We start from the raw sequence: 25809 nt of genomic DNA on the forward strand, positions 1-25809 counted from the left end.
ATATGAAAATAGTGATTTCATGAATTTTGAATTCTTTGATCTCTCCTTTATGCTTACTGGTACTAAAACAGTGGTTTTAAAGCCTTTGAAATCTGTTATGAAATCAAACCAGACCTCAGGAAGACTTGTACCAACTCCTGGTACCATACTAGACATAAACTCAGCACCTAATTGCCAAAGAAACTCAATTGGTACATTGGAATGTACTGAAATGCACTTAATTGACCCATGTTGACAGATCTGTCAATACTGATCAAATAATGGACTAAAATGAAAAATGGACTTCACAGTCAGATAGAACACATCAAAACACATGAAATTGATATAAAGTTTGCATCATTTGGACTTTCTTACACAGAGTTATGGTCTGTCAAAGTTCATCTTTAAAAAATGAAAATTCTGTATTTAATTTGGTAAAATTACCAGATATGCCCTTGGCACTGTTCAAAGCTATTTGATTGAGTTACAATGCTCAGAAAAATCTCAAATTTGGAACAAAGATCCTTGAAATGTACATCTTTGAATTCATGAAATAAAAACCACACATCTTATAAAAAATTTAAGAGAAATCGATCTGAAAATATTGAAAAATGTGTGTTCTTCATATCACTTTGATCCAAAATTCAATTCAGCACAAATCAATGCTTCTAAGATGGCTTAAATCCTTCCAGATGACACATATGACCTCATTGAATGTTTAATTTTACTTGAAATCTCTTGTACCACCTATTGGTACCAAATCAATGCTGAAACCGAAACCATAAAACTCAAATTATGCTCAAAGCTTCTTTAAACATAAAATTGATGCTTCTGACATCTTCCATAGCCTCACCCGATCTCAAATGACCAATTAATTGAAAGAAATCCCAAAGAAATCAATTATAATTAATCTGGAGATCAATCGGTACCGATAGGTACTGTAGATGCCTGTTCCGCCACCTCCGATGGCCGACAATGGTACCAATCGACTCCTGACAGTCTCACGATCACAACCATGCTCTTGGTCGGCGTCGCCGTGGCCTAGATCGGCCGGAAGGAGTTCATCGGGGAAGAACCCTAGCCGGGAAACCCTTTTGCACGAATCTTGAAGCAAACCTCCTGATCTAAAGGCCCACCTTCAAATTCACGAATCAAACGGTCTCTGACAGCATGGGACCCCTCTGTCAGTGATTCAAACAAATTAAAATGACATGGCGCTAATCTCAAGGCCCAAATGGATTAATCCTAAACCCTGCACATTAATTAATGGTCCAGTGCACATCTCAAAGACCCAAAAGCCCAAATCTCAAAGCCCATTTAACCAAATCATCTCTGCACCAATCTCAAAGCCCAATGATTCCAATCCAATAGCTTGTACACATCTCAAAGGCCCAAAAGCCCAAATCTTAAAGTTCTGCACCAATCTTAAAGTCCACATGTGACCAAAAGATTCCTTTTTACACACAAGCCCCCTCTGTTTATTAAAAATACACAGAGAAGTCCCTGTAAATTTACACAAAGGTCCCTGCCAGCATAAAACCTTCTCAAACAAGCCCTTAAAGGCCCAAATTGCATTCCAGACCCTGTCAAAAGCCCAAACTACAGCCTCAGGTCCCTAGAAAATTACAAACAAGTCCCTGAAGCATAAAAAGTTCACAAATAAGTCCTTTTTGGTCATAATTTTTTCATACTAAGTCCAAATCAACTCAAATCAGTTCCAAATGAACCCAAATTCAATCCTCTATGATTTCAAACAACATTTGAACATATCCAGATCCTAGCCATAATCTGAAATGACCAAAATGCCCCCCTCCCCTCTCTCGACATATTTTATAAATAAAATATAAAAAATGATATTTAAATGCTCCTTCCAAATTGAAAACACACAAATGATATTTCTCACGAATGTTCTTACGCTTTAAACATATAAAATCCATGTCTTCATGCATACATCATGACAATCGACCAAAACATACCCATAAATCAAATGAGAACCAACCATACGACCAAAACAGACTATACATGAGCCCTTTTTAGCCTCATTATTCAGTTTAATCCAAATAGGCACACATTCCGGAATGCATGAGGTATTCAGATAGAATCGAAAGGTCTTTCTGATGTAATTAACGGTGGGGGCTTGCGCCCGTCGGGAGTAAAACGTCCTCACAATCGAAAATAATAAAGCCTCCGACGACTGATCATGAACGTAGGTTGTCACAATGGGTGAACCAGGAGGAAAGCAGAAAGCAAATTCCGAGTGAATGCCTTCCCCTGAGTTCGGTGATCTGCCCATGAACCAGAGCATTGAGCCCAGCCGGGAGCATTCCCACTCACCCACACATAAAACCCGCACCGTTAGCTAACCTGACGCCGTGCAACTTTCTGCGCCCTACAGGTAAAAATGCAAAAAGTAAATACACCATACTTTAATTAGCTTTACCTTTTATTGCATAAATACAAATGAGAGGTTATGCGTTCCGAATGCATCTAATGATTTCATCGGATGATTCTTGTATCGCATAGATGCAAACGAGAGGTTATGCGTTCCGAATTCACATAAGGATTTCATCGAATCTCAATCCGAAATATGATGGTGGAACTTAATCTTAAGTCCTCTTTTCATAATTAGTATTTTTGGATTTTTGGTGGGACTTATTATTATGTCCTCTTTTAATAACTTAGTTGCATTTTACTAAAATACACACAAAACTATTATATATATTCCTCAAAATCGAGGTCTGGACTTAAAAAGGGATTTATTTTTGAAAATATTTCAAACCTTAGAAATTTGTACATAATAAAAATGAAAAAAATCATCTTTCAATAATGTTTCTTTTTCAATCAATTTGTTGTTAGCCTTAGTCTTTTCATGCCTAAAATTTCAAACAAGTGTCTTGGAGACTATGCTACTTTTTCATGTAGGAATTGATTCAACAAAATGTGCAAAAGCTTCATGCTTTGAAAATTTTCAAAAAAAATTGTGTGTTTTTCTCATGTGGACTTTATCTAACCTATACTTTATGCATTCTCAAACAATTAAGTGCAATCTTACAATACTATATTTATATAGAGGAGGGTTCAAATGCCTCCATTTTTTGTGCCTCCATCATGCCTCCATTTTTAATAACTTAAATAACTCAAAGTTTAAAACTTAAACGTCAAAATAAAACCGTTAGATATGATCTATGTTACTTTCTCTATGTGCCCATAAAAAATATCATATTTTTATTTTCCTTTTATGTGAATTAATAAGTTAAAAAATTAACGTCTAGATATTATCCACATTAGTATACATTTTTACAAGCTCAAGATCACAACCAAAACAAAGTTGAAATGCCATATTTTTTTTTACATGTGCATAGATAAAATGATATAGTTCATATCCAACAGTTTTATTTTGAATTTTAAGTTATTAAAGTTTTTAAAAATGGAGGCATGATGGAGGCACAAAAAATGGAGGCATTTGAACCCTCCTCATTTATATAACCTAGGTAAACATTCTAACAAGCTTGCAATCTCAATCAGTTAAGTTTAGTTATGCAAACCCAATTCATGGTTAAGTAAAAATTTATAAGGTAAAAAATAAAAATAAAAAATAACCTAACCTAATATACAAGGGTCAATCCCCTCCCTCAAGTTTAAATCTTGCATTGTCCCCAATGCAACAGTAAAATCTTCAAAGAAGAAATCGAACCCAGGATCAAACTTACAGTCAAAACCAATGAGGCATGTCATCGAAGGGTGGTCCTTCTTTAGTGTTGTAGGTCCTAAAGAATTCGCTCACATTATCCATGAGCTCTATGGAACTCGAGGTTATCAAGTCTTTGCTTGATTTTCATGAGCTCTTCTACTCCTGGGCATCGATGAGGTTGATCTTGACTGAAAGAAGTGCCTGGCTCCATGTTGGTGGTAGGTCTGATTGTTTTGAGTAGAAAAGAGACCTGGTTCAAAAAAAAAATTCCAGGAGTAGACCCTTGCCTACCCTATGATACACTACTTTTGCCTCGGCAAGCGAAGCAGAAAAAAGTTATAACTCCCTACAACTAGAATTGCATAAAATGAGTTAAGAATTATGACTCTTTACAACTAGAATCGCGAAAAACTTCTGCTACACATTTAGTGATTAAATTATATATAGAGAGAGAGAGAGGAGGAGGAGGGTTTGACTTACAACAAGTTACCACAATCATTTTCTATATTTTTCAAAGTCCAAATCATCGATCCAAACCATTAGATGTGATCTCTACAATAAAATGTGCTTGGAAACCAAATTTTATATTTTTTGGAATTTTTTTACTATTTATTAAGATGGGTACAAAAACTAATCAAATTCAAACTATTGAATTTTGTACCCATCTTAATATATAGTAAAAAAATTCCAAAAAATATAAAATTTGGTCTCCAAGCACATTTTATTGTAGAGATCACATCAAATTATTGTATAGTGAAATATAATAGTATCGTGTCAAACTAGGGCTGGCAAAAAAATTCGAGGTTCGTGATTCAAGTTTAATTCGATTCGAAATGGGTTCGAATTGAAACGAACCAAACCAGGTTCGGTTCGGAATTAATTCAAATCAAACTCAAACCTAGCCTGGTTTGATCAAAATAGGTTCGTGATTTTTTTGTTGTTCGAATCTCATAAAATCACCAGCCATCCATTTACCTAATGAAATTAAAATCCAAGATAGAGAGTCATAATTTAACTTAGCCGACACTCCCTCGCTCTCAAATCTCAATAACCTAGTTCTCTCTCCACCTCTCCCTAACTCACTCTCCCTCTAGCTCTAAAATATAGCTGACGTTCTCGGCGACTGGCTGTCTCTCCGGCTGTCACTCCTCTCTCCGGCCTAGATGACTGTCTCTCCTCTCTCTTCGGTCGTCTCTCATAGTTCATACCAGGAAAGCCGTCTCTGATGTATTTTTTCATGAACAATTTTTTAACTTAAAAACAATTATTTCATAGTTCATACCGGTAAAAGGAAGCCATGTGAATTTTGTCCCACGAGAAAAAATTAATGTATAAACTACCGGTATAACTAGGGCTGCTAAAAAATAATTTAGTTTGTGATTCGATTCGGGTTCGATGCGAAAAATGTGTAGTTCGCAATTAATTCGATTCGAAATGGATTCGGTTCGAAAAGAATCAAACCAGGTTCGGTTCGAAATTAATTCAAACCAAACTCAAACCTAAGGTAAGTTCGGTTTGGTTCGGTTCGTTGCCACCCCTATGTCAAACATATCATTTGTGTCAATAAATTAAATCATTTTTATATATAAAAAAAAAAGTTTGATCATCTGTTCGTGTTAGTAAATTGTATCATTTTTTTTAATTATTCGTCAAACTAAAAATTTAACCTAGGAGAATTTATTAATTTGTGACGTGATATTTTTGTGACCTATTTATAAAGGGCGGATTTGTGAATTTATGTATAACTCAAAGAGGTATTCAGTTATTTTCATAATTTCAATTTTTTTAATTATGTATATTAAAATTTAATTAAGTATCATTTTTCTTAAAAAAATTTATATATAGTTCAGTTTTCTTTACAAATTATCACGATGCGTTTGTAGTTTAGTGATTAGAGTTTTAGTTTGTTATTGTGGAAATTTGAATTCAAGTTTCCGTTATATATTATTATGCATTTTTACTTTGTCTCTTCTATCTAAATTTTTTAGTTCTGTCTATGTATTCATATGTATATATGTGATCAAGTTATGAATCAAGATTGATTCATAAGATATGTAGCATCATGTTATTTTGTAACTGTGATCACATTATGCATCAAGAATTCAAGATTGATTCTATGACAAGTAGTATCACGTGATATGCGATTCATGTCGGATGATTGTCCGTGGGTTCGTGCGTTTGTTAATTCACTTGCAAACATGAAGATTGAGATCACGTGCGTTTGCTAATTCACTTGCTAACATGAAGATTGAGATCACCCGGCTACATTGATCATTACATGCCAACAAGCACCTCTGTTAATTAGCCTATCTTGTCTATGGATGATACAAATATTAATTACCAACAATCACCTCTCCTATAACATGGAGGACGAAACATTAGAAGGCAGTTAGGGTATCAGCATTGAAAATCCTATCTAGCCTCCATATTCAAATCCCTTGCTGTCTCAGAAAAGCTGGTTTCAAATATTTGTTACCAGCCCAGATTTGATACTTTTTTTAGATCTGAATCTGTTGCTCTTTTGAGATCCGCTTACCCCTCAAATCTAAGACTGTTAAAAGTACTTAAATGGTTAGGAAGAAAGAAAGAAAAAACAGCAAATTCTCCACTATAATTTTAATAGCTTAAATCGAGTAAACGATGTACTATGCTACTTCACCATGGAAACGAGAAACAAAGAAATGAGGAAGAAATGAAAATGCAAACTTGCAACACAATTGGCATCTTAAGAAAAAGACTTGAAAAACAACATTGCCTTGATCATCTCTATGACTAGCTGCTTACTCCTGACCTAAAAAGCTAAAGAGGTAAAGCCAAATTTACAACCTCTCTTACTCTCCCTTCCATTCTTTTCCAAAACAACTATGGTATACGTCAGTTACAAAAATAACAAGGAGCATGTTGGCCTCAAGAGAGTTTGTCCAAAACAGTCGACATTCCTTTTTTTTTAAATTTCTCAACAAACTCGATGGTTATGGAGGGTACTGCACATTCTTCTTAAAGAATCATTTGCACTATCTATCTGCGTAACCATTTCACACCTCTGCACCAAAACACATAACATGTTAATTCAACTGTTGATTAACATCCAAAGAGCATTAGAAGATGATAAATGGTGCAGATGAACTTACTATGCCCTAGCATGATATTGCTTGAGTCTGACATATATACAGATGAGGTATGACTTGGCACGCTCATACAGAGGAATCCAGCTCTATATTGGCTGTCTAAAAGTAAACTGCTTGGGACAAACTATATACAAAATGTGACCCCCATACATGCTCCAATTTTCTTTCTGTTTATGAATCCCTAGGTCGAATAAATGGAAAGAGATCTATGTTTCCCGAAGATTTGTTAGGTCCAGCCTCTCCACCACCATCTGACAAGGCATTGGGGAAACCAAGAGAGAGAGAAAGGGTGGCAGTCTCATCCACCACCTGTACTGGCCTACTGCTACTACTATCTCCTTGTCGATTAACCTTCGGTGAAGAGAGGAAAGGTAACATTGGACCCTTTTTAGGAGACTTCTTGGTATCACCTAAGGCCAATTCAAGGTCCGGGGTGCTAGTTTCCCTGGGAGGATACTCTAAATTTATATTCTGACGAACCATTGTTTCATCTGCTGAAATGAGTGTTGAGAAATTCTCTCGGTTCTGGACAGTTAAAGTAGGAAATAAGATATTTCCATCATTCTTAGAGATCTGAGGTGGTGGTGTTTCCTTATCTGTGTAGTCCCTCCCATCCAAATTCTCATCCATAGGTTTAACATGATTGCTGCCAAAGACAAAATTGAGATCTCCATTGTTAGACCTTGCTTTCTTGTGCTGTCTTTCAGTATCAATACCAACCCCGTAGAGGGATGAGAGAGGTTCCATCGAGCTTGACCGTTTCCTGCTGGCCCGCAAATTGATCGAGCTTTCATCACCTGTTTTATTCATGAAGTATAAAAACATTATCAGTGAAAAAAATATTATATTAGCATCTTTTTTGGGAGGGACATTCTTCAACGACAAGCTTCAGTTTATTGCATCCTAAACGAAAAAGATTTCCAGGCAGCACTGTAAATTCCTGAATGAGAACTCACATCATACCAAAACTGATAGAAACAAAGCAAAATTTGTTACCGTAAAAAGAAAAAACTACCTTGTGTAAGACTATGACAATTTGAAGGACCGGAAGGAAGAAATTCTGGTCCCAAGCTTGTGTTTTTTGATGATTCAGCATAACTAGAATGTACACACGGAATCTCTTCAGATGGAGAGTTATCAGAGCAAGTAACTGTTATATTGGCTGGTTTTTCACAAAATCTCTCTCCATGCGGACCAACCCAGTTCTCACCACCAATAGCTGCAACAGCTTTCTTGGAATCAATAAGATTGACCATATCATATTGCTTGTCTACTACTTCCTCTGGTTCTAGTTCTGTGTCCTCGCATGAATTCAAGTCAACAAGGGGAGGAGAAATGGAAATGCGTTCTGCTTCTTTTTCTTGTACTGCATCAGCTTCTTTTACACCAGACTTGTCTTTCAAGCAATTTTGTGTTACTGTCTTTGAATTTGATTCAGTTTCCATGTTTTTACAATTATTCCAGTCTTGGACAAAAGTTGAAATGGGTTCATCTTTTGAGAATTTTGTACTGTTACCCCTGAATATGCCCCAGAGGAAGTATAGCTTGTTCCATCCTAAAAAATTGCACAAAAAAGTTTTAAGTGATTAATTGAAAAACAAGAAGCAACTGAGAATACAAGGATGTGTTTATTCTTACTTTGAGAATATTCAGGCAAAATATTAGAAGGAAACACAAGAAGTTCAGCTGTGTCAATTTTGCCTCTGAGAGCCAAGTCATTCTTGTGCATGCTCTCCACAAGCTTCATGTAACAATTTTCATAACTGCAAAAATGTCAGCAAGAAAATAAAAATGAAGAACCAAATACAACAATTGCAGGGAACAGAGAAGATAAACCTATCATAAATCCTATACTTCCATTTTAATGTACATAAAGTATACTGAATTAAAATCCAGTTCAGTACAATTACACTTCAAAAAAAAGGGGGGCAATACTGGTGGCACTTGGGCATGAATGATCAGGGCATATTGCTTGTTTATATGGCCATTGCTCATTTACTGGGCTTTTATGGCTTTTGTCAATACCCAGTACTAATATCAGTGGCATAAACAGCTACCAGAACAATTAATATCAATCATTTACCCCAAATGCTGAGAGGAAAGTGTAAAACAGGTGCATGAGTAAACTGACCTCTCACAATCCCTAGCAAAGAAATAAATGGCAATATTTTTTTCTGTAGGCCTTCCATCTTGGAACTGTACTGGCCATGTTTTCTGACGAGGAACCTCTTCCAGCTGCAAGTGCGAGGGGAATCTTTTTACAAGTTCTGGCACTTTCGGCGAAACACATGACGAGAAGTGAGCTTGAAATCCATCAAATCTGTCAAGCTGCTTCCCTTCTCTTACCAGCTCAAAACCACCTCTGAAATTTTAACGAAATAATTAATAAAAAGAAAAGGGTTAATTCAGTGTGATAAATAAAGATATAGGGAGAAGAGAACATACTGCCAAATCAAATCTACTTCAGGGATAATGGCTGATTTCAACTGATCAAAAACCACAGGTAGCAGACTGCAAGTTTTAACAGGATCAATTTTCAAACCATTACTTGGATCCATCCTCAGCATTGGATTGTCAGGTTCCTTCTTATCCATGAACTTGGGTCGTTTCAGAAGACCTTCCTTGCCATTTCTTTCAGAACTTGGTTTGAGGGCTAAACGGGTCGGGTCCTTGGGACAGGACTGTATGGCGTGACCCAATTCATTGCACCTCTGGCACCTTGGGGCCCTTGGGGTGGCCAAAGGAACATTTCTCTGTAAGATAGAATCCAAAAGGGAACAAGTCGAGATGTCGTCAGGTCTTGGAAGGAGGCTCCCCGAAGGTTTTGGAACATTCGGTTTCTTTATTTCATTTCGCCCTGATAAACAAAAGTGCAACATAACATTTAAATTCAACCCAGATAAAACCTGGTTATCAACACATATTAGCACCAATGCTACTAAGATTTTTGGTATTATTGTTGTCAAACACTCGAGTTTTAGTCTGGACCACAAACTAAAACTTTGATAATGTGCACAGGTTCCAAAAAAGAAAAATGAAAATGGAGGTACCAAAGTAACAGGTGGTGAGAATTTTACCGATGGGCAAACTATTGTCCGGCCCTTGACTGATTGCAGCTCCGCTGGAGTCTATCTTTGGAGACACAATGCCAATTGAAGGCCGCCCCAATATAGATGCACCTTTGTTGTTGCTATTAATATTGCTAGCATTATTCATTAAATTTTTGTCCTTTGGCGGTGGTTTCTTCAAAGTCTCTGTTGTGGCACTCTGGTTTGGGTTCTTAAAAGAGGATGACTTCGAAATGATGCGGTCCGGTTCTTTTCTCAGGTTATTACTGGAAGCAGGATCTTTTGAACCTTTGGGGATCTGAGGGACCTCAGTAATCTGTTTCACCTTTGGTACTTTCGAACTAGGAGCCTTGAAAGAAGTCGACTTCGATAGAATTCCTGTGTATAATAAAGCAAATTTCTTTGAAATTCGAAATCCAGTTATATGAATCTTTTTTCAGACAGACATGAAACATTAAGGGATTCACAAGTACACCGAGTAGTTTATTCTTTATACTAAGAGGTAAACTTTTGTCTTCAGTGAGCTCTTACTCTCTTTTGCACAAATTGAATCCAACTCAACAAGCAACATGAAAATTTAGAGCCATGGTGATTTCTTTGAAAAGAACTAAGCTTAGTGTTGATGACTAATAAATATATAAGAGAAACTGAACATTATTGCTAGAACAGAAAAACAGGTGTAATTAGGAGTGAGGGGAGAGGAAAAAAGAAACTAAGAATACAATTTACCTCGTGGTAGGGAAGTACCAGACTTCCCTTTCTCCAAATCAGAGTCAAGTACTGAATTGTCACGTGTTGGAATGGACAAATTTTTCTTCATTTCCACTGCTTCTATTTTCTTAGCATCAATTGGTTCTGGTTTCTTTGTATCAATTGTGTCCATTTTCTTTGTTTCAGCAAGTTGTTTTTTCTTCACCACTGACTCAGTTTTATTTGGATCTGCTGATTCTGTGTTAGTTTCTGTTTTCTTTGAAACTACTTTTGACTCCATTTTCTTGTCACAAGCTGGCTCCAACTTTTTGAGCTCCTCTTGATTTTCTTCTTTCCTCTGGAAGTAGGAGTTCAGTCTCCTGGGTGGCTTCTTTTCTGGAACCTTCGCCTCTGTTTTCTTCTCCCTTCTTTCATCAGATTTAGCCACTGCTTTTTGTTTATCCTTTTGTTTTTCAGCTTGCACCTCAATCTGGCATTCTTCACATAGCCACTCACCTTCTGGAAGCTTCTTCATCATAACACGCATACAATAACTGTTAAATGGAACACATAAGTATTAGACAACTATTAGTAAGATAAACCAAAACGGAATGAATGATAAAATGAATGTTACAAAATATTACGTATGTTCAGCTCCATCACTGCATCTTGTGCAAAAAGCAAGCAAATCTTCTTGACCTACATCTCCACAGATATCACACACTTTGACCTACAATGAATGACAGAGTAAATATCATAAAACAAGATTAAACAAAAGTGCGACATTAAGTACAGGCAACAAAAACATACAAATAAATCTTCTTATCCTTTTACAAAGTAGAACCAAAATTGCCCCTCTTTTAGAAAAATAGGTTAGCGAGGGGTATTGGAGATTTTTTTAATGCCTGGGAGGTGTATAGGAGACATTTTGTTTATATTAGGAAAAAAATAAAAAACACAAACACTCAAGTAATTGCAGTTTATCATTCAAAAAACAAAAAGTTGTATTTCTGTAGAAAATGCAACAAACTTACATCATCCTCTACTTCATCAGAGCTTTCTGCCTCAGCAATCTTATCTTTTTCCTCCCCTGATGAGCTAGGGTTTTTACTATTTTCACATTTGTCATCAGTCATATCAACCTTTATAGCCTCATCCTCTTGCTTACTAGTCGTCTTATCAGCCTCATTGCCATCTGCCAGCACAGTACCAGGAGTCATCTTCTCTTCAATTTCATCAGAAACTAAAGATGGCTTCGCCAACTTAGATAGGCTTTCATCTTTCACATTTTCACCGCATTCTACTCCCGCTTTGCCCTCAATGCTTTCAATTTTCGGGTCACAGGTCAAATCACAACCCGACATGTTATTATCACCCACTTGGCTAACAGAAGGACAGATCTCCTCTTTTAAAACCTGGCTCAGTTCAGGTTTTAATTCACTACAAAATCGGGGTTGATTCTTCAAATGAGAACAGGATGAGCAAGGTGTAGAGCACACATTACATAACCCCTTCTCAAATTTAGGAATTCCACTTTCAGATGATTGTTTCTTCTTTGATAGAGAGTCAACCTGTACAAAAGAAGAAGAAAAATACTCAGAATGGAACTACAAGCAACAATTATAATACAAACATAGGTTGGTACCATGTAGCCACTAAAACTGAAATTTTAAAGAGCTTAATGCTTTGAAATATAATACCATCCTAGGTAATATTATAAGATCGGGTCACGGAAACTTTTTTATAAACTTTGCATAAGAGAAAGAGACTTAAATTGAGAATTAAATAAATTATTTATAAAATTCTTATAATGTTCTTACCGATTCAGGTTCCTTCAACTCAAAATCTGATTCGTCAATGGGTCCTTGGATTCGATAACCCCCTTCAAGTACTGGTGTGATCTAGAAAGGATATTAAAATTACAATTTCAGATCAGCATTGAACAAAAACTAACAGAAAGTTATTCAATGCAAATTTTGCATCCCAATCAGAATAGAAGAACTCCAACCAAAAAATTAGATGAAAGAAAACAATAGGAATTGATTTTGCATGCAAGTTACAAGCTATACCAAAAAGAGATTACAACACAATTGCAGTCCTTGGCTTTAATTATGCAATCTAACCTTAATTCACATAGTTAGCCATTAACATCAAATAACTATTTCAGAGTTACATAATAGCATATAGAAGACAACAATGTACAAAGATAATAGGTTTTACTAATGGTAAATCATGCTGCTGATGATTAATCATGTAAAAGTATGTAGAAGCCTACTTAATGGTCTATCTTTGGTGCAATGCAGAATATCCAGAAGCTAAGGCTGGACAATTTACATGAATAGATCCTAATGTGAGAAAAACTTACTTTTCAGTAAATACAACCAACCGACCTTAAATCAATAAAAATATTTTAATAAAGTTATACGTGTCACTGTTTGTAGTCATATGTAATCAACAAACTGGCTCCCAATATGCAAATATTTGCAACCTTCTCATATGATTAACCAACCAATGGTTCTGATCATCTATCAAGTCTATCTGGTAATAGTTCCTTATTTAGCAGCAATTAGAGATTCCCCCCCAAATAGGTTATAAAGCTCTAGGAAAAATAAAACCCTAATTCCTTCAAAATAAAAAATAGGAGATGGATTCTGATTACATGCCTTCGGCTCGGAAATTTCCTCTGTAGAATCGTAAAGCTTCTTTAGTTCCCTCTCACGGCGTCCAATCATCATCCGCCACACAGGGCGATTGGGGCGGATCCACTAGGGTTCCGGCGGAGTAGGTGCTATCGTGCGCCGGCGGGAATTTGGGAGCACAAATGGCGAGGTGAGAAGAGGGGAAGCGAGCAAGCAAGGGTTAAAAGATTGAAGGGGTCTGGCCTATCGTGCGCCGGGTGTACGGCGGCGTACGATATGCGCTAACATGCACCAGACGGCGATGTGGGTAGAAATTAGAAGGGGTAATTGGGAAAAGGCTCAAGAGATGGGAATGTAATCCGCTGCTATTTTTTTCCCTGAAAGTAATTCTGCTATTTTTATTTTTTTAAATTTAACTGTTTAATTTTTTTAAGAACGAATCTCAAAGTAACTTTTTTTTAAAAAATTCTGTGCACGCATCTCGAAACAATTTAATAACTGAATTTAGAAAAGTAGAGATAGCAGAAACACTATTCATGCACGAGAATAACAGCATATTTTCTCTCCAAGAGATGAAGAGATCTATACAAAGCCTCGGTTCAAGCTCTTTTTTATTTTTTTTGGTGTTCCAAATTTATCGTATTGTTGAATTATTTTTTCTCCGACCATTTTTATTAATACTAAAAAAAAAAATGTCCCTACCATCTGTTTTTTTTTTCAAAACTGTCCCGATTGTCAGGTTTACGGGCAGCCCAATAAACCCACAAGACCGCCCCTTGTAGAGGCGGTCCTCTTTTTTTTTAGAGATATTAATATTTTGATTTAAATAGTTTTGTGAAGAAAAGGTTTTCTTGTTTAGAGTGTACGCCAAAAAATAAGACATTTGATATATTTATGAATTGATGTCGTAACTCTTTACTGCGATTTATACAGGATACGCGCATGGGAATCAAATCTGCAGCTCACATGCATTGTTTTAACTTTTGTCAAATCAACATTTTACTTTCGTCAAATCACCACTCAAAAAAATAAAAGAGCAAACCGAAACACCACACTCAAAGAATCTGTATCTTATGGGACCTGAGGTGCAATTTATATAGACGGTCCATATTAATTCTCAGTCGAAATAAATTCAATGTCTTAAGAAAATATAAGAGTTTGTTTCAAGATGCGTGACAAGTTAAAAAAACGGTTCAGATTTTATAATTGAACCTCAGGTATCTATGATCTGAATTCCACACTCAAGGATCCTATTTGTCATTTCAGACTGTCACCTGTGCTACTCAAATCACTTTTGCATTTTGGTCCTTGTATCAGTCCAGACTGGCAGTATAGGTCTGGACTGATACAAGTGCCAAAATACAAAAGTGATTACACCAACATGTAAAGCATTCAAAAATACACAGAATTGACACAAATTTCAATTTATTTGGATTTTTCTACAGTTAATTATGAATTTCCAAAGTTCAGCTTTCAAAAAAACTTTAAACAGCCATAACTTTGGCTAGGAAAGTCAGATTTGCGTGTATGACCACTTTTCAGAAAGGGGGGACGAGACAGATCCAATTTTTCCCAGGAGAACCCTAGGCATCGTCGCATCCAAAGTATTAGAATTTCAAAAAAGCGTTGTTTAGTGCCTCAAAAATTCAACTTAAGTTTTCATTCAATGGTAGACATACAACGATCGGTATTTTGTTTAGTCAAAAGCCTAAGAAATTATTCGTATACTTATTTTAAAATGCATTTACTATTTATTGTGTTCGTTTGCCTATCTCCGAGTAAATGGTATATGTCGACAATAATCAAATAATTCAATTATTCTCTAAAAAAAAAAAAAGTTGACATCATTGAGGCAAGCTAACTATATTTCCTTGTGTATATTTGAATAAAATAAATTATTAAGAATCAAGGCCAAGAAAACTTCATAACTATATCACATGCGCATATCCTATATAAATCGTAGTAAAGAGTTATGACATCACTTCATAAATATATCAAATGTCTTTTTTTGACGTACACTCTAAACAAGAAAACTTTTTCTTCACAAAATTATTTAAATCAAAATTAAAAAATTAAAAAAAATAGAGGACCGCCTCTGCAGGGGGTGGTCCGCTAATGGACTGGCCCACCTCTACATGGGGCGGTCTGGTGGGATTATTGGGCCGCCCATGGGCCTGGCGATCAGGACAGTTTTGAAAAAAAACAGATGACAGAGGCATTTTAAAAAAAATCTTTGTTTTTGGAGGGTATTAATAACAATTGACGTTTTTTCTCTTTTTATTCAACTATATAAATGTCAAATAAAAACTAAAATAATTATAAGAAAATCATTAATTATTGTAAATCTAATATTTTTAATAATAATTTGGTTAATGTTAGGAACATAACGTTGCACGATTATAAATTTTATAATTATATGTTGAAAATAATTAGTTTATTGTTGAAGACAAATATTAAGTGTTTATATGCATAACATATTTAATAAAACAATAGTATATATTAAATACATTTAAGAATGAATAATAAAGAGAGCATTTAAAAAATAAATTCAACATATTATTTTCATTTATTTAGGAGTTAGACGGTTACAATTTTACGAGGGGCCAAAACGTTGTCATGACAAGTGGGGAGCTCTGCTTATTACATAGTTAATGCTTATGTATAGTGAACAAAGTTTATCAACACGCGCATGATGTGTATTCATACTTTCGTGTATTTTTTTTTTGGTTGAAACCCTTAGGCAATTGCATTATAGAAAAAACGAGTCATTACAAGCCTGTTTTAGCGTAGGTTCACTTATTTAATATATTACATAGACCTATATACTAAACTACTTGTTCATGCTCAGCTGCTAGTGAGAATGTGAAAGCAACGGTTGCGAAATTTTGTGTTCGCGCCAGATTAGCTAGGTGATCGGCATGTTGATTCTTTTCTCGTGGAATGAAATAGCAGCAATAAAATGGAAAGTTGTTAAGGTATTTAGGTATCCTTGCCAGTACCGTATATGAACGCCAGTCAGCCGCATAAAGTGATTGCATTCTTTTTTAAGGCTGCAACATCTCAGCTAGAGTCAATGAATCCGTGAATAAGACACATTTCTCTATTTGATGCGCCATAGCTCCCTCAATTGCCAATAATAGTGCCATGGCTTTCATGTGAAAGGGGGATATTGCATTAACGAAACTTCTGATCTCGTATCTTACTAAGCATTATGCATGTTTGATGATATAAGCTGCGCCACCCTGTTCATTGCTATCAAAGTAACCATCCACCCATACTTTAGATTCATTCGGTACTACTGCACCCCTTACTCTCCAAGCAATATCTTGTGCACCTGTTAACCTTAGATGATTATTTGATAAGGTATTACCTAGTGCGTGAAGTGGATCCAATATGAGTGCGTTGATTGTGTTTTCAGGCATGTATTCCTTTTGTTGAAAGATACAAGCACACCTTGCCTTCCATATGTGCCATGTTAGCATCATAAACAGGGCAATTTGTGAGATATCTAGATTTTCCCAAATGTGCCAAATGCAGTCCAACATACTCTCGTGCTGCACCAGTGATGTCCTGAGACCCAAACCTGACATGAACCACGTCACTCTTGCATATGGGCAAAGAACAAGGGCATGACTTACATCTTCAGTTATTGCATTACAAATGCCGTAGGAAGGTTGAATAGTTGAAATTATTTTTGAAAAAGCAATCCCCGTTGGCAGCACCTTTTGCAAAATCCTCCAAAAAAATATCCTTACTCGCGGCAGAACCCGTGGTGTTTTCCAAATTTTCTTCCAGACTTATTTTTTCCTTTGATGAGATCATACGTCTAACTAGCGGTTGTAATTGTTCCAGCATCTTATATGCCCTTTTTACTAAGAACACCCTATTCTTTGCCCCTTTGAAAAATCATATCCTCAAACCCCTGTCACAATATAACATCACAGTGTTGTGACCTTATTTATTGCGCCAGTGTAGTACCTCCAAACCTTTCTAGTGCAGCCATGTCCTAAGTGAGCATGTTATTATTGAAAAGGGATGCTACCTTTAATTGCAGCTGTTGTCTGACTGGGGCACCGAGTTCCTGCCACTCACCAAACCAAGGCTGACCATGTGCAGGGCATGTGATGCCATCTTCTAGTATCCAAGTTGTATTGTGAGCCAGTATATCTTTGTTCTACATCATTGCTTGATAGACAAAAATTATATACATATTTGATCTGGTTTTCATCATGAAATAACACCAAATATCTTGTATTTTGCACATAAAAATAATAGAATACACCTAGAATCAAGTTACTGCATTTGTTTGGCCTTAATTTGAAGAAAATGAAGAAAAGTTCCCTTAGTGAGGACGCACTCAACACTTAGACAAAATATGCCGACTTCAACATTGAACAGAAAAATTTAGCCCCCGATGCGGACGCACTCAGTACTTAGCCAAATTTTAAACAATTTCAGAACTTCAGAAAACAAAAAATCTGAATGTGGTGTAGATGCACGCAGGAATGCAGAAAGTTAAAAAAGAAAGTTTGGGAGTCCGTGCGAACGTAGAGATGTCCCAGTGCGGACACACTGAAGTCGCAAACAGCCTAAAAACACATTTTCGGTGATTTTTCTATTTCTGGCACTCCAAGCCATGTTTCAAGAGCTCAAATAAGACCACGCCAGTTAGGAAAACTTGTAGAACAAGTATTTAGTAACCTTTCACCTCCATATACTCCAGAATTGGCAGAACTTCACCTATAAAAAGGGTAGAACTTTCTCATTCAAGGCATCTCTTGGTGTATGTCTCTTACCATTGAATATAACGGAAAATCTACAGAAATTCCTTAAGTCTCAGAAGCATTTCAAGGAAGAAGAAGATTCAAGCAAGAAGTCAGCAAGATTAAGGTTCTTCATTTGGAGAAGGGTGTAAATTATTTCTCTATTTAATTTCTCTTTGTTTTAGCCAATTATTATATTGAATTTTTTGTTGAATTCTTGCATCTCCATGAGAGGATAGTTTTCCTCTCTAGGGGTTTAGGTCTTATGCATGAACTTGTTTAATTCTATCTTACTTAGATCTTAGTTTTATTATGATTGTTTGATTTGATTGTTAATTTCTGTGATTTATTCTTTGTGTTGATTACATGATTTGTACTTGAATTGTAGTTATCCCGCTTTGGATTCAAAAGAACCAAAAAAGCTTAGGATCATATAGGATAGTACCAAATTATGAACACAAATACCTTAGTATTTGGATTAGAATTGACTAATTTGACATCTAAACCGGAACTACAGAAATTAGAGTTAGGATTTGGTGAAAGATTTAATCGTGAAGTCAAATCCCTAATTAGGACATCTTGAATTGAATTGTTTATTGGTATCAAGGACTTAATCGTGAAGTACCAATATCTAAGGATATGATATACTAACAAGAGCTTCATGGTATAGATAGCTAGGGTGAAGGACTTAATCGTGAAGTCCAAACTATTTAGGCACATTATTAATTCACGAAAGTGACCCTTTTAACATCTTAGGTTAGAAATCTCGTCATATCAAACATGAATTTAAACAAACCGAGTAGATAGGATTAGCAAGGGATTGTAGACCAAATGCCCCTAGACTTCCAATTCTTGAAAGCAACCAAAACTCTATTTTACTTTCCTTATTTAGTTTAATTGTTTAAAACTCTCCTCTCTTCGGGTGTTGAATCCAAACTTTATGATTTTAGAACAACCCCCCCCCCCCCCCCCAACAACTTTACTTTCCTTTAAAAATCTGAAAAGAATTAATACATTCAAAGATTAGTATTTAACCATATTCCCTATGGACCAATACCCAAGTACTATAAAGATAGGTTGTGCGCTTACATTCGACCATTCATTTGAGTATTAGGTTTAATAAATTTAAAAGTTCAAGAGTATAAAATCAGCCATAAAATTCTATACATAAATACTCAACAAGGCTTGCCATAGGCGTGTGCATCCCTGGATCCATTGTGAGCACCAAAAGGAGATTGCATGGTGGTACTTCTCTTACAGGATCTGAACCCATAGTGCCTTGTGACCCGATACTAATTTCCATGTTGCCTTGAGTACCATTGCCTTATTAACTGTATGTAGACACCTCAAGCCTGGTCCGTCTTCCAGCTTGGGTTCAGTTAACCTATCCCATTTTACATAACATATAGCCTTCTTATTAGCTTTACCCCAGAAGAACTGCACGCATCTTGATTGAATTTTTTCAAGCACCGATTTATGGATTAGGGTGGTGCTCATGTGGTAGATAGCTAGTGACTCCAAAACTAACTTGACTAACACGAGTTTTCCCACTGGTGAGAGTAGACGAGCCTTCCAGGCATGCAATCAATTATCAATTTTATGAAGCAAAGGCTTAAAACCAGCCGGCCTTGAAACATTAACCACTCCCCCAAGATATGACTCATTTTCATCTGTGAATTTTGCCCTAAAAATTATGTTTGTGGTTCTGACCTGTGCCAGTGGCGTTGCTTTGGAGAACCACAACTTTGATTTTTCAGGCGAAATTTGTTGCCCAGATAGGTGACAGAATTGCCAAAGAATCTTGTGAATGAGCCTCACCTCGCCTCGTTCGGCTCTACCTATGATTAGCAAGTCATCTGCATACATGAGATTGGTGACCAGCGGTGTTGTTCAAGTAAGTTTTAGCCCTTCAAATTGTTAGTTTGTAATAATCTAGAAGTCAATAATACGATAAATTATCATAAAGCTTTGTTCATGAATTGAATGTTTATTTATATATCATTTTGTTGCCTTAAGTATTATTGAATTTATGGATCATTTCGAGTTCATGACTGAAATTGTGAAACTCCATAATATAGATGATATATACTCTTAAAAGGTCACTGACCAAGGTAATTAGCAGGAACACTAATTACCGTGATAAGGTTAGTATGTGGATTAAAAGATGGTTAAGTTTTACAAACCACCTGACACAAGATGTCATTTTAATCACATAGATACATGTTCTAGGAACATGGTATTTGACAGACCCCGAATGAAACATTAAATAGAATTGTGTTCGTGTCATTTATGTTTTCATTCAGTGTCACGTTCTACAGTATGAGTTATTTATCGTTCCCATTGAAAAATATGTATGTGTGATTGTTATCCACCGCTGTCCGTAAAAAGCAGTCATAATGGTAGCTTTTCCATATGTATAGCTTAGCTGAGGAAGTGATAGTTTACCAAGAATACTATTTGTCCCTCGTATCTCTATAAGAGCTATAGCATCACTGGGCCCCTTGGTAGAGTTAGATTATCTGCATGCGGTATAATTACAAGAGTAATTATATTTGATAATCTACTCAAGATCAAGAAAAGATACAGTTAGCAAGGATGACACACATCTACCTTGAAACTGATCTGATAGCTATGAGACAGAAGAACAGACACAAGTAAATTGTTTACTGGATCGTGATATTGTACAGTACAGCATCATCTGTGTAATTGGATGGTCATGATGTGTTGCCAGATGCCGCTCATGATTATAGAAGTTAAAACAGTTTTAACTCTATTTACCAACATAACACATATCCTATTGGGTCACACCATATAGGAGTTAATCGGAGAATCTTATTGTGATTGATTATAAATTGGTTATGATCAATAGTAAGATGGTTATAATTAATTATACATGTTATAATTAAATTATAAATGTTATGTAAAAATAACAAGCAAAAACATTGGTTAATTTATAAACGTGTGTGACACGTTGTATAAAAGTTAACCGGTTAATTTATAAATGTGCAGGACATGTTGTATAAATTACCGAAACAATAATCGCAAGAAAAATATATATAATTGTTCAGAATAATTATACGAATATTATTTGTATTCGGGCCGAGGGCATTCGGGTCTTTTCAGATTCGTCCTTATCCGCATGACATGTCATCGATCCTATCCAGATGACACGTCATCGATCTTATCCACATGACATGTCATCCTTATCCATTCAATGGCATATCTTGTAAATAGGCAGAACTTGGAGGGCATTTTGGTCTTTTGGCAACCGACCCTAAACCCTATAAATAGGGGTAGAGAGAAAAATCACTAATTCACTCATACCGTTTCGTGTCGAAACGAATCGGTATTTTCTCTCTTTCTCGGTTTCTTTTCCAAATAGTGTTTCGGTTGAGAAAAGAAAGTTATACGTAGTTGACGTATAATCTTACGAGTTGTTGTGAAGTATATTTACGGGATCGATGAATAGTGTTTTACCGAATTTCGCGGTATGTCAGTTTTGCATATTGATGAAACTAAGCAACCGAAAATTCGTGTTTACGGGTTTTCGTCTTTTTCCCTGTGAATAGTGTTTTTGCATAATTCTGCGGTTTACGGTATTTCTGGCAGAAGAAATAAACTGCTCTCCGGTTAGTCCTGGTGGATAACCGATAAAGGTATCACACGTGTGATACTCCGAGTCGATTCCTTCCTTGGTGAGGCTCTACTCGCTCGGTCTGCATTCCAACTGTGATTTGGAAACAAGGTATAAATATGTTATATTAATCTATTTAATTGGTAAGTAGATTAAAGTTTTAGAAATCAATCATGGAGTAGATATGTAAAAAGGATTAAATTGGGTTTTGATGCCAAAGGAATACTGAAGGTGGACCGCCTTGGAAAGTTTCCTGACATACCCTGTTTAATCCTGAGCTTAAGTTGGCTGTAGAAATTTTTGTTCTACGGTCATTCCGCAGATTAAGCCTAAACGGGTTTTGGTTACAACCCCAACACAAATCCCCCTTGATTGGACTCGTGCTTTAGCATGGAGGTGAGGATATTCATGCATACTATGAATATGTACGGAGACAAGGCACAACCCTGTCGGATGCCTCTTAATGAGGTCATGAAACCTCCACCCGTTCCTTGAAATAGAATTGTGAAATAGGTCGACCAGACGCACATCATAAGCCATGCAACAAAGCATGGTGGGAGAGCATGCTGATGGAGAGCTTTTTTCAATGAAGGTTCAACTCATGTGGTCGAAGGCCTTCGACAAATCTGACTTGAGACAAAAAGCGGGTATGGTGAAACTTGCTTGTGAAAAGGTGTGAATAATCTCTCGCATGAGTATGACTTGATCCGAGATGTCAAGACCCGTGTAAAGGCGACTTAATTTGGGTGAATTAGTTTAGGCATGAGAGGCTTTAATCTGTATGCCAAAATCTTGGAGATAATCTTGTACATTACATTACAGATACTAATCGGTCGATAATCCGTCACCTTTGTCAGGCTGTCGCATTTCGGTATAAGCACCATATTATATTTTGATATATACCGCGAGATCTCATTGGTTTCAAAGAAGCCAAAGACCTCTAGTTCAATTCTTGGCCTAACTAGATCCCAGTAGGTCTGCACGAATCTGGCGTTGATGCCGTCAGGCCCCGACACTCGGTCCGGGCCGAGGCTGAATGTCGCCCTTCTGATTTCTTCTAATGTTGGAGGCGCCTCCAAGGATTGTCTATGAACTGGGTGTAACACAGGCACTGTAATTTGCAACCGTCCATCACATGTGTCGGCCAGTCCGTAGGTGTTAGGTCAGGTATGTTGGTTCCAAAGGCACCTAGAGGGGGGTGAATAGGCATTTTTATATTTTTGGTCTAAGTAATAATATTCTAACAAGTCAGTAAGTTATTCTTGGCGGAAACTAGAATAACTTTGTCCTAAACTAAATGTAAAGTAAGTAAAGTAAATAGTAGAGTTTAGAGACACTTGACACGAGAGTTGTTTACGGAGTTCGACACTAACGCCTACGTCTCTAGGGCTCGCGACCTTCTAGATGGCGCGTGTTTCTTTACCCAATGAGAAAGGAGTATAAGGTGGAACTGGTGAGCCCATACAATTCTTCTGGGAAGTCACACGGCCCTAACAACACAATCTGAGTCGCAAGGACTTCAAGGATTGCAAGATGAGCACAAGGCTCGAAGTAGTAAATGATTTGATCACTCTAGTTGGTTGATTGATTGTGTATATTGAAGTTGGAGTGCATAAGCAACAACATCTTTCTCTAGAACTGTAAATAGGAAATATTGAAGTTGGAGGCGGCTAGAGTGATACTCCAAACCTTGGTATAACTTCTATTTATAGAGAGCTGATAAAAAGGAAGTAAGTAGTGCTGACCGTTGTAACGGTACAGGGGACCGTAACAACGATAGGTCAATCGGAGTAGTTTGGAGTGTAACGGTGGCTACTGTTGATCACGGTAGATGACCGTGACAACGGTACCCACCACAGTAATCCTCTGAAAGGTTTAGCGATGCGGTGATGCTAAATCTTATTTTATGCGTTACAGGATTTGTACATAATTTATTTATTCTGTTATCATGGTCACTGGACCGTGACAACGGTAGGCCTCACTTAGGTCAATCTAAAGCTTATTTTACCAATCTTACATATATGTTATCCTTAATCTTGAGTTAATACTTTTGCTATCCAATGTCTTGTGCCTTCATGACCATATCCATGATGTTATATTGCAATGTCTTAATTCATCATTGATGTGTAATTGTATAATTATTATTCCTTCACTTGTCATGAACCTGCACATATACTCAAGAGAAGAACTGTAAAATGTAATTATGTATGTTTTGCAAATCTAGTCAAACAGATAAGTCGAGGGCTCCTAGCCAACAAGGTACACAGTAGATGTTCTTGTAATGCTGCGTAAATGTCGCACGGATTCTTTTTTGATCAATCGTCCATAATCCATCCTCTAGCTGTAGTACTTTCATAGAAGTTAGAAGACCAATTGAAACTGACGTAAAAGCATAATTACTAGTTCAGAGGTTTGCTCAACACGGAAGTCATATATAGCATGCATTTGCGGTACCGCAAAGAGATCTCAATCCTCTCATGTTGTACCGATCGATGTGGGGCTGGTGAGTAGGGGTGTTCATGTTAGTTTGTAATAATCTATAAGGCAATAATACAATAAATTATCATATATGTTTTGTTCATGAATTGGATGTTTAATTATATATCATTTTGTTGCCTTGAGTATTATTGCATTTATGAATAATTCCGAGTTCATGACTGGAATTGTGAAACTTCATAATACATATGATATATACTCTTAAAAGTCTTTGATTGAGTTTAATTAACAGGAACACTAATTACCGCTACAAGGTTAGTGTGTGGATTAAAAGATGGTCAAGTTTTATAGATCACTAACAAGAGATGTCATTTTAATCGCACAGATATATGTTCTAGGAACATGATATTTGACAGACCCCGAATGAAACATTAAATGGAATTGTGTTTGTGTCATTAATATTTTCATTCAGTGTTAAGTTCTAAAGTATGAGGTATTCATCTTTCCTACTAAGATATGTGTATGTGTGATTGTTATCTAACGTTGTCGCCTTGTCGGTAAAACGCAGTCATAACGGTAGCTCTTCGGTATACATAGCTTAGCTGAGGTAGTGATGGTTTACCAAAAATATTATTGTCCTTCATATCTCTATACGAGCTATAGCATCACTGGGCCCCTTGATAGAGTAAGATTATCTGCTAGCGGTATAATTACAAGAGTAATTATATTTGATAATCTGCTCAAGATCAAGAAAATATTAAGTTTGCAAGGATGACACACACCTACCTTGAAACTGATCTGATAGCTATGAGACGAAAGAATTAACACGAGTAAAATAGTTTACTGGATCGTGGTATTGTACAATATAACATGATCTATATAATTTGATGGTCATAGTGCATTCTGCCAGGTGTCTCCTATGATTATAGAAGTTAGAACAGTTTTAACTCTATTTACCAACATAACACAGATCCTATTGGGTCACACCGTATAGGAGCTACTCGGAAAATCTTATTGATTAATTATAATTTTTTTATGATTAATAATAAGATGGTTATAATTAATTATACGTGATATAATTAAATTATAAATGTCATATAAGATGACAAGCAAAAACAACGATTAATTTATAAACGTGCACGATACGTTGTATAAAACTTACCAAAACAACAACCGCAAGAAATATAATTGTTCAGAATAATTATATGGATATTAATTGGATTTGGGCCGAGGACATTTTGGTCATTTCACATGTCATCATTATCCACATGATATGTCATCATCCTTATCCACATGACATGTCATCATTCTTATCCACCGAGGGTATTTTGGTTTTTTCACTTTGAAACCTCCTTACTATTCATGGGGTATTTTGGTCATTTGGCAACCTCCATATAACCCTATAAATAGGGGTGGAGGGGTAGAGAGAAAAACTACTAATTCACTCGTATCGTTTTGTGTCAAATCGAATCGGTATTTTCTCTCTTTCTCGGTTTCTCTCCCAAATAGTGTTTCGAGTTAGAAAATGATGTTATACGTAATCCATGTATAATCTTACGGGTTGTTGAGAAGTATATTTGCGGGATAGGTGGATAGTGTTTTCCTGAATTTTGCGATATTTCAGTTTTGCTTATTAGTGAATATGAATAACTGCAAATTCGTGTTTACATGTTTTCGTCTTTTCTCGATAAATAGTATTTTTACAGAATCTCGCGGTTTATAGTATTTCTGGCAAAAGAAATAAACTGCTCTCCGGTTAGTCCTGGTAGATAACCGATAGA

At 36.3% G+C, this 25809-nt stretch overlaps 2 protein-coding genes across 3 annotated transcripts in view; one reads left to right on the forward strand and one right to left on the reverse strand.

The window, feature by feature from the left end:
* Nucleotides 1–19989, forward strand: part of LOC144567045 (ent-kaurenoic acid oxidase-like) — an 82127-nt gene extending 62138 nt beyond the window's left edge. Inside the window, exon 10 of the mRNA XM_078317083.1 lies at nt 19979–19989. The gene's annotated coding sequence lies outside the window, so the exon portion shown is untranslated. The remainder of the gene's footprint in view (nt 1–19978) is intronic.
* Nucleotides 6263–13413, reverse strand: LOC144567044 (ASI1-immunoprecipitated protein 2-like). Of its 2 annotated transcripts, none has more exons than XM_078317080.1 (12): nt 13220–13413; nt 12377–12457; nt 11591–12127; nt 11201–11286; nt 10596–11110; nt 9876–10244; nt 9244–9655; nt 8930–9160; nt 8437–8561; nt 7814–8353; nt 6802–7595; nt 6263–6713 (listed from the first exon to the last, which is right to left on the reverse strand). In XM_078317080.1, exons 1-11 carry the CDS (start codon nt 13289–13291, stop codon nt 6970–6972), a joined length of 3594 nt encoding a protein of 1197 aa, XP_078173206.1. In that variant the 5' UTR covers nt 13292–13413; the 3' UTR covers nt 6263–6713; nt 6802–6969. The 2 variants fall into 2 exon arrangements, with proteins under 2 accessions (XP_078173206.1, XP_078173207.1); XM_078317081.1 differs by having other exon boundaries at nt 12377–12447; nt 13220–13387.
* Nucleotides 19990–25809: the final 5820 nt, after the last annotated feature.

The sequence above is a fragment of the Carex rostrata genome, chromosome 16, assembly GCF_964058835.1.
Source record: "Carex rostrata chromosome 16, lpCarRost1.2, whole genome shotgun sequence".
Taxonomy (NCBI): Eukaryota; Viridiplantae; Streptophyta; class Magnoliopsida; order Poales; family Cyperaceae; genus Carex; species Carex rostrata.

What these genes read in the sequence shown, in the direction of transcription:
- LOC144567044 (XM_078317080.1), bottom strand. Translation starts at nt 13,291, where the DNA reads ATGATGATTGGACGCCGTGAGAGGGAACTAAAGAAGCTTTACGATTCT. An exon ending in AGTGATGGAGCTGAACATAC is followed by an intron (nt 11,111 to 11,200) that starts GTAATATTTTGT and finishes TCCATTTAACAG; the next exon opens with TTATTGTATGCGTGTTATGA. An exon ending in TTTGCCTGAATATTCTCAAA is followed by an intron (nt 8,354 to 8,436) that starts GTAAGAATAAAC and finishes GCAATTTTTTAG; the next exon opens with GATGGAACAAGCTATACTTC.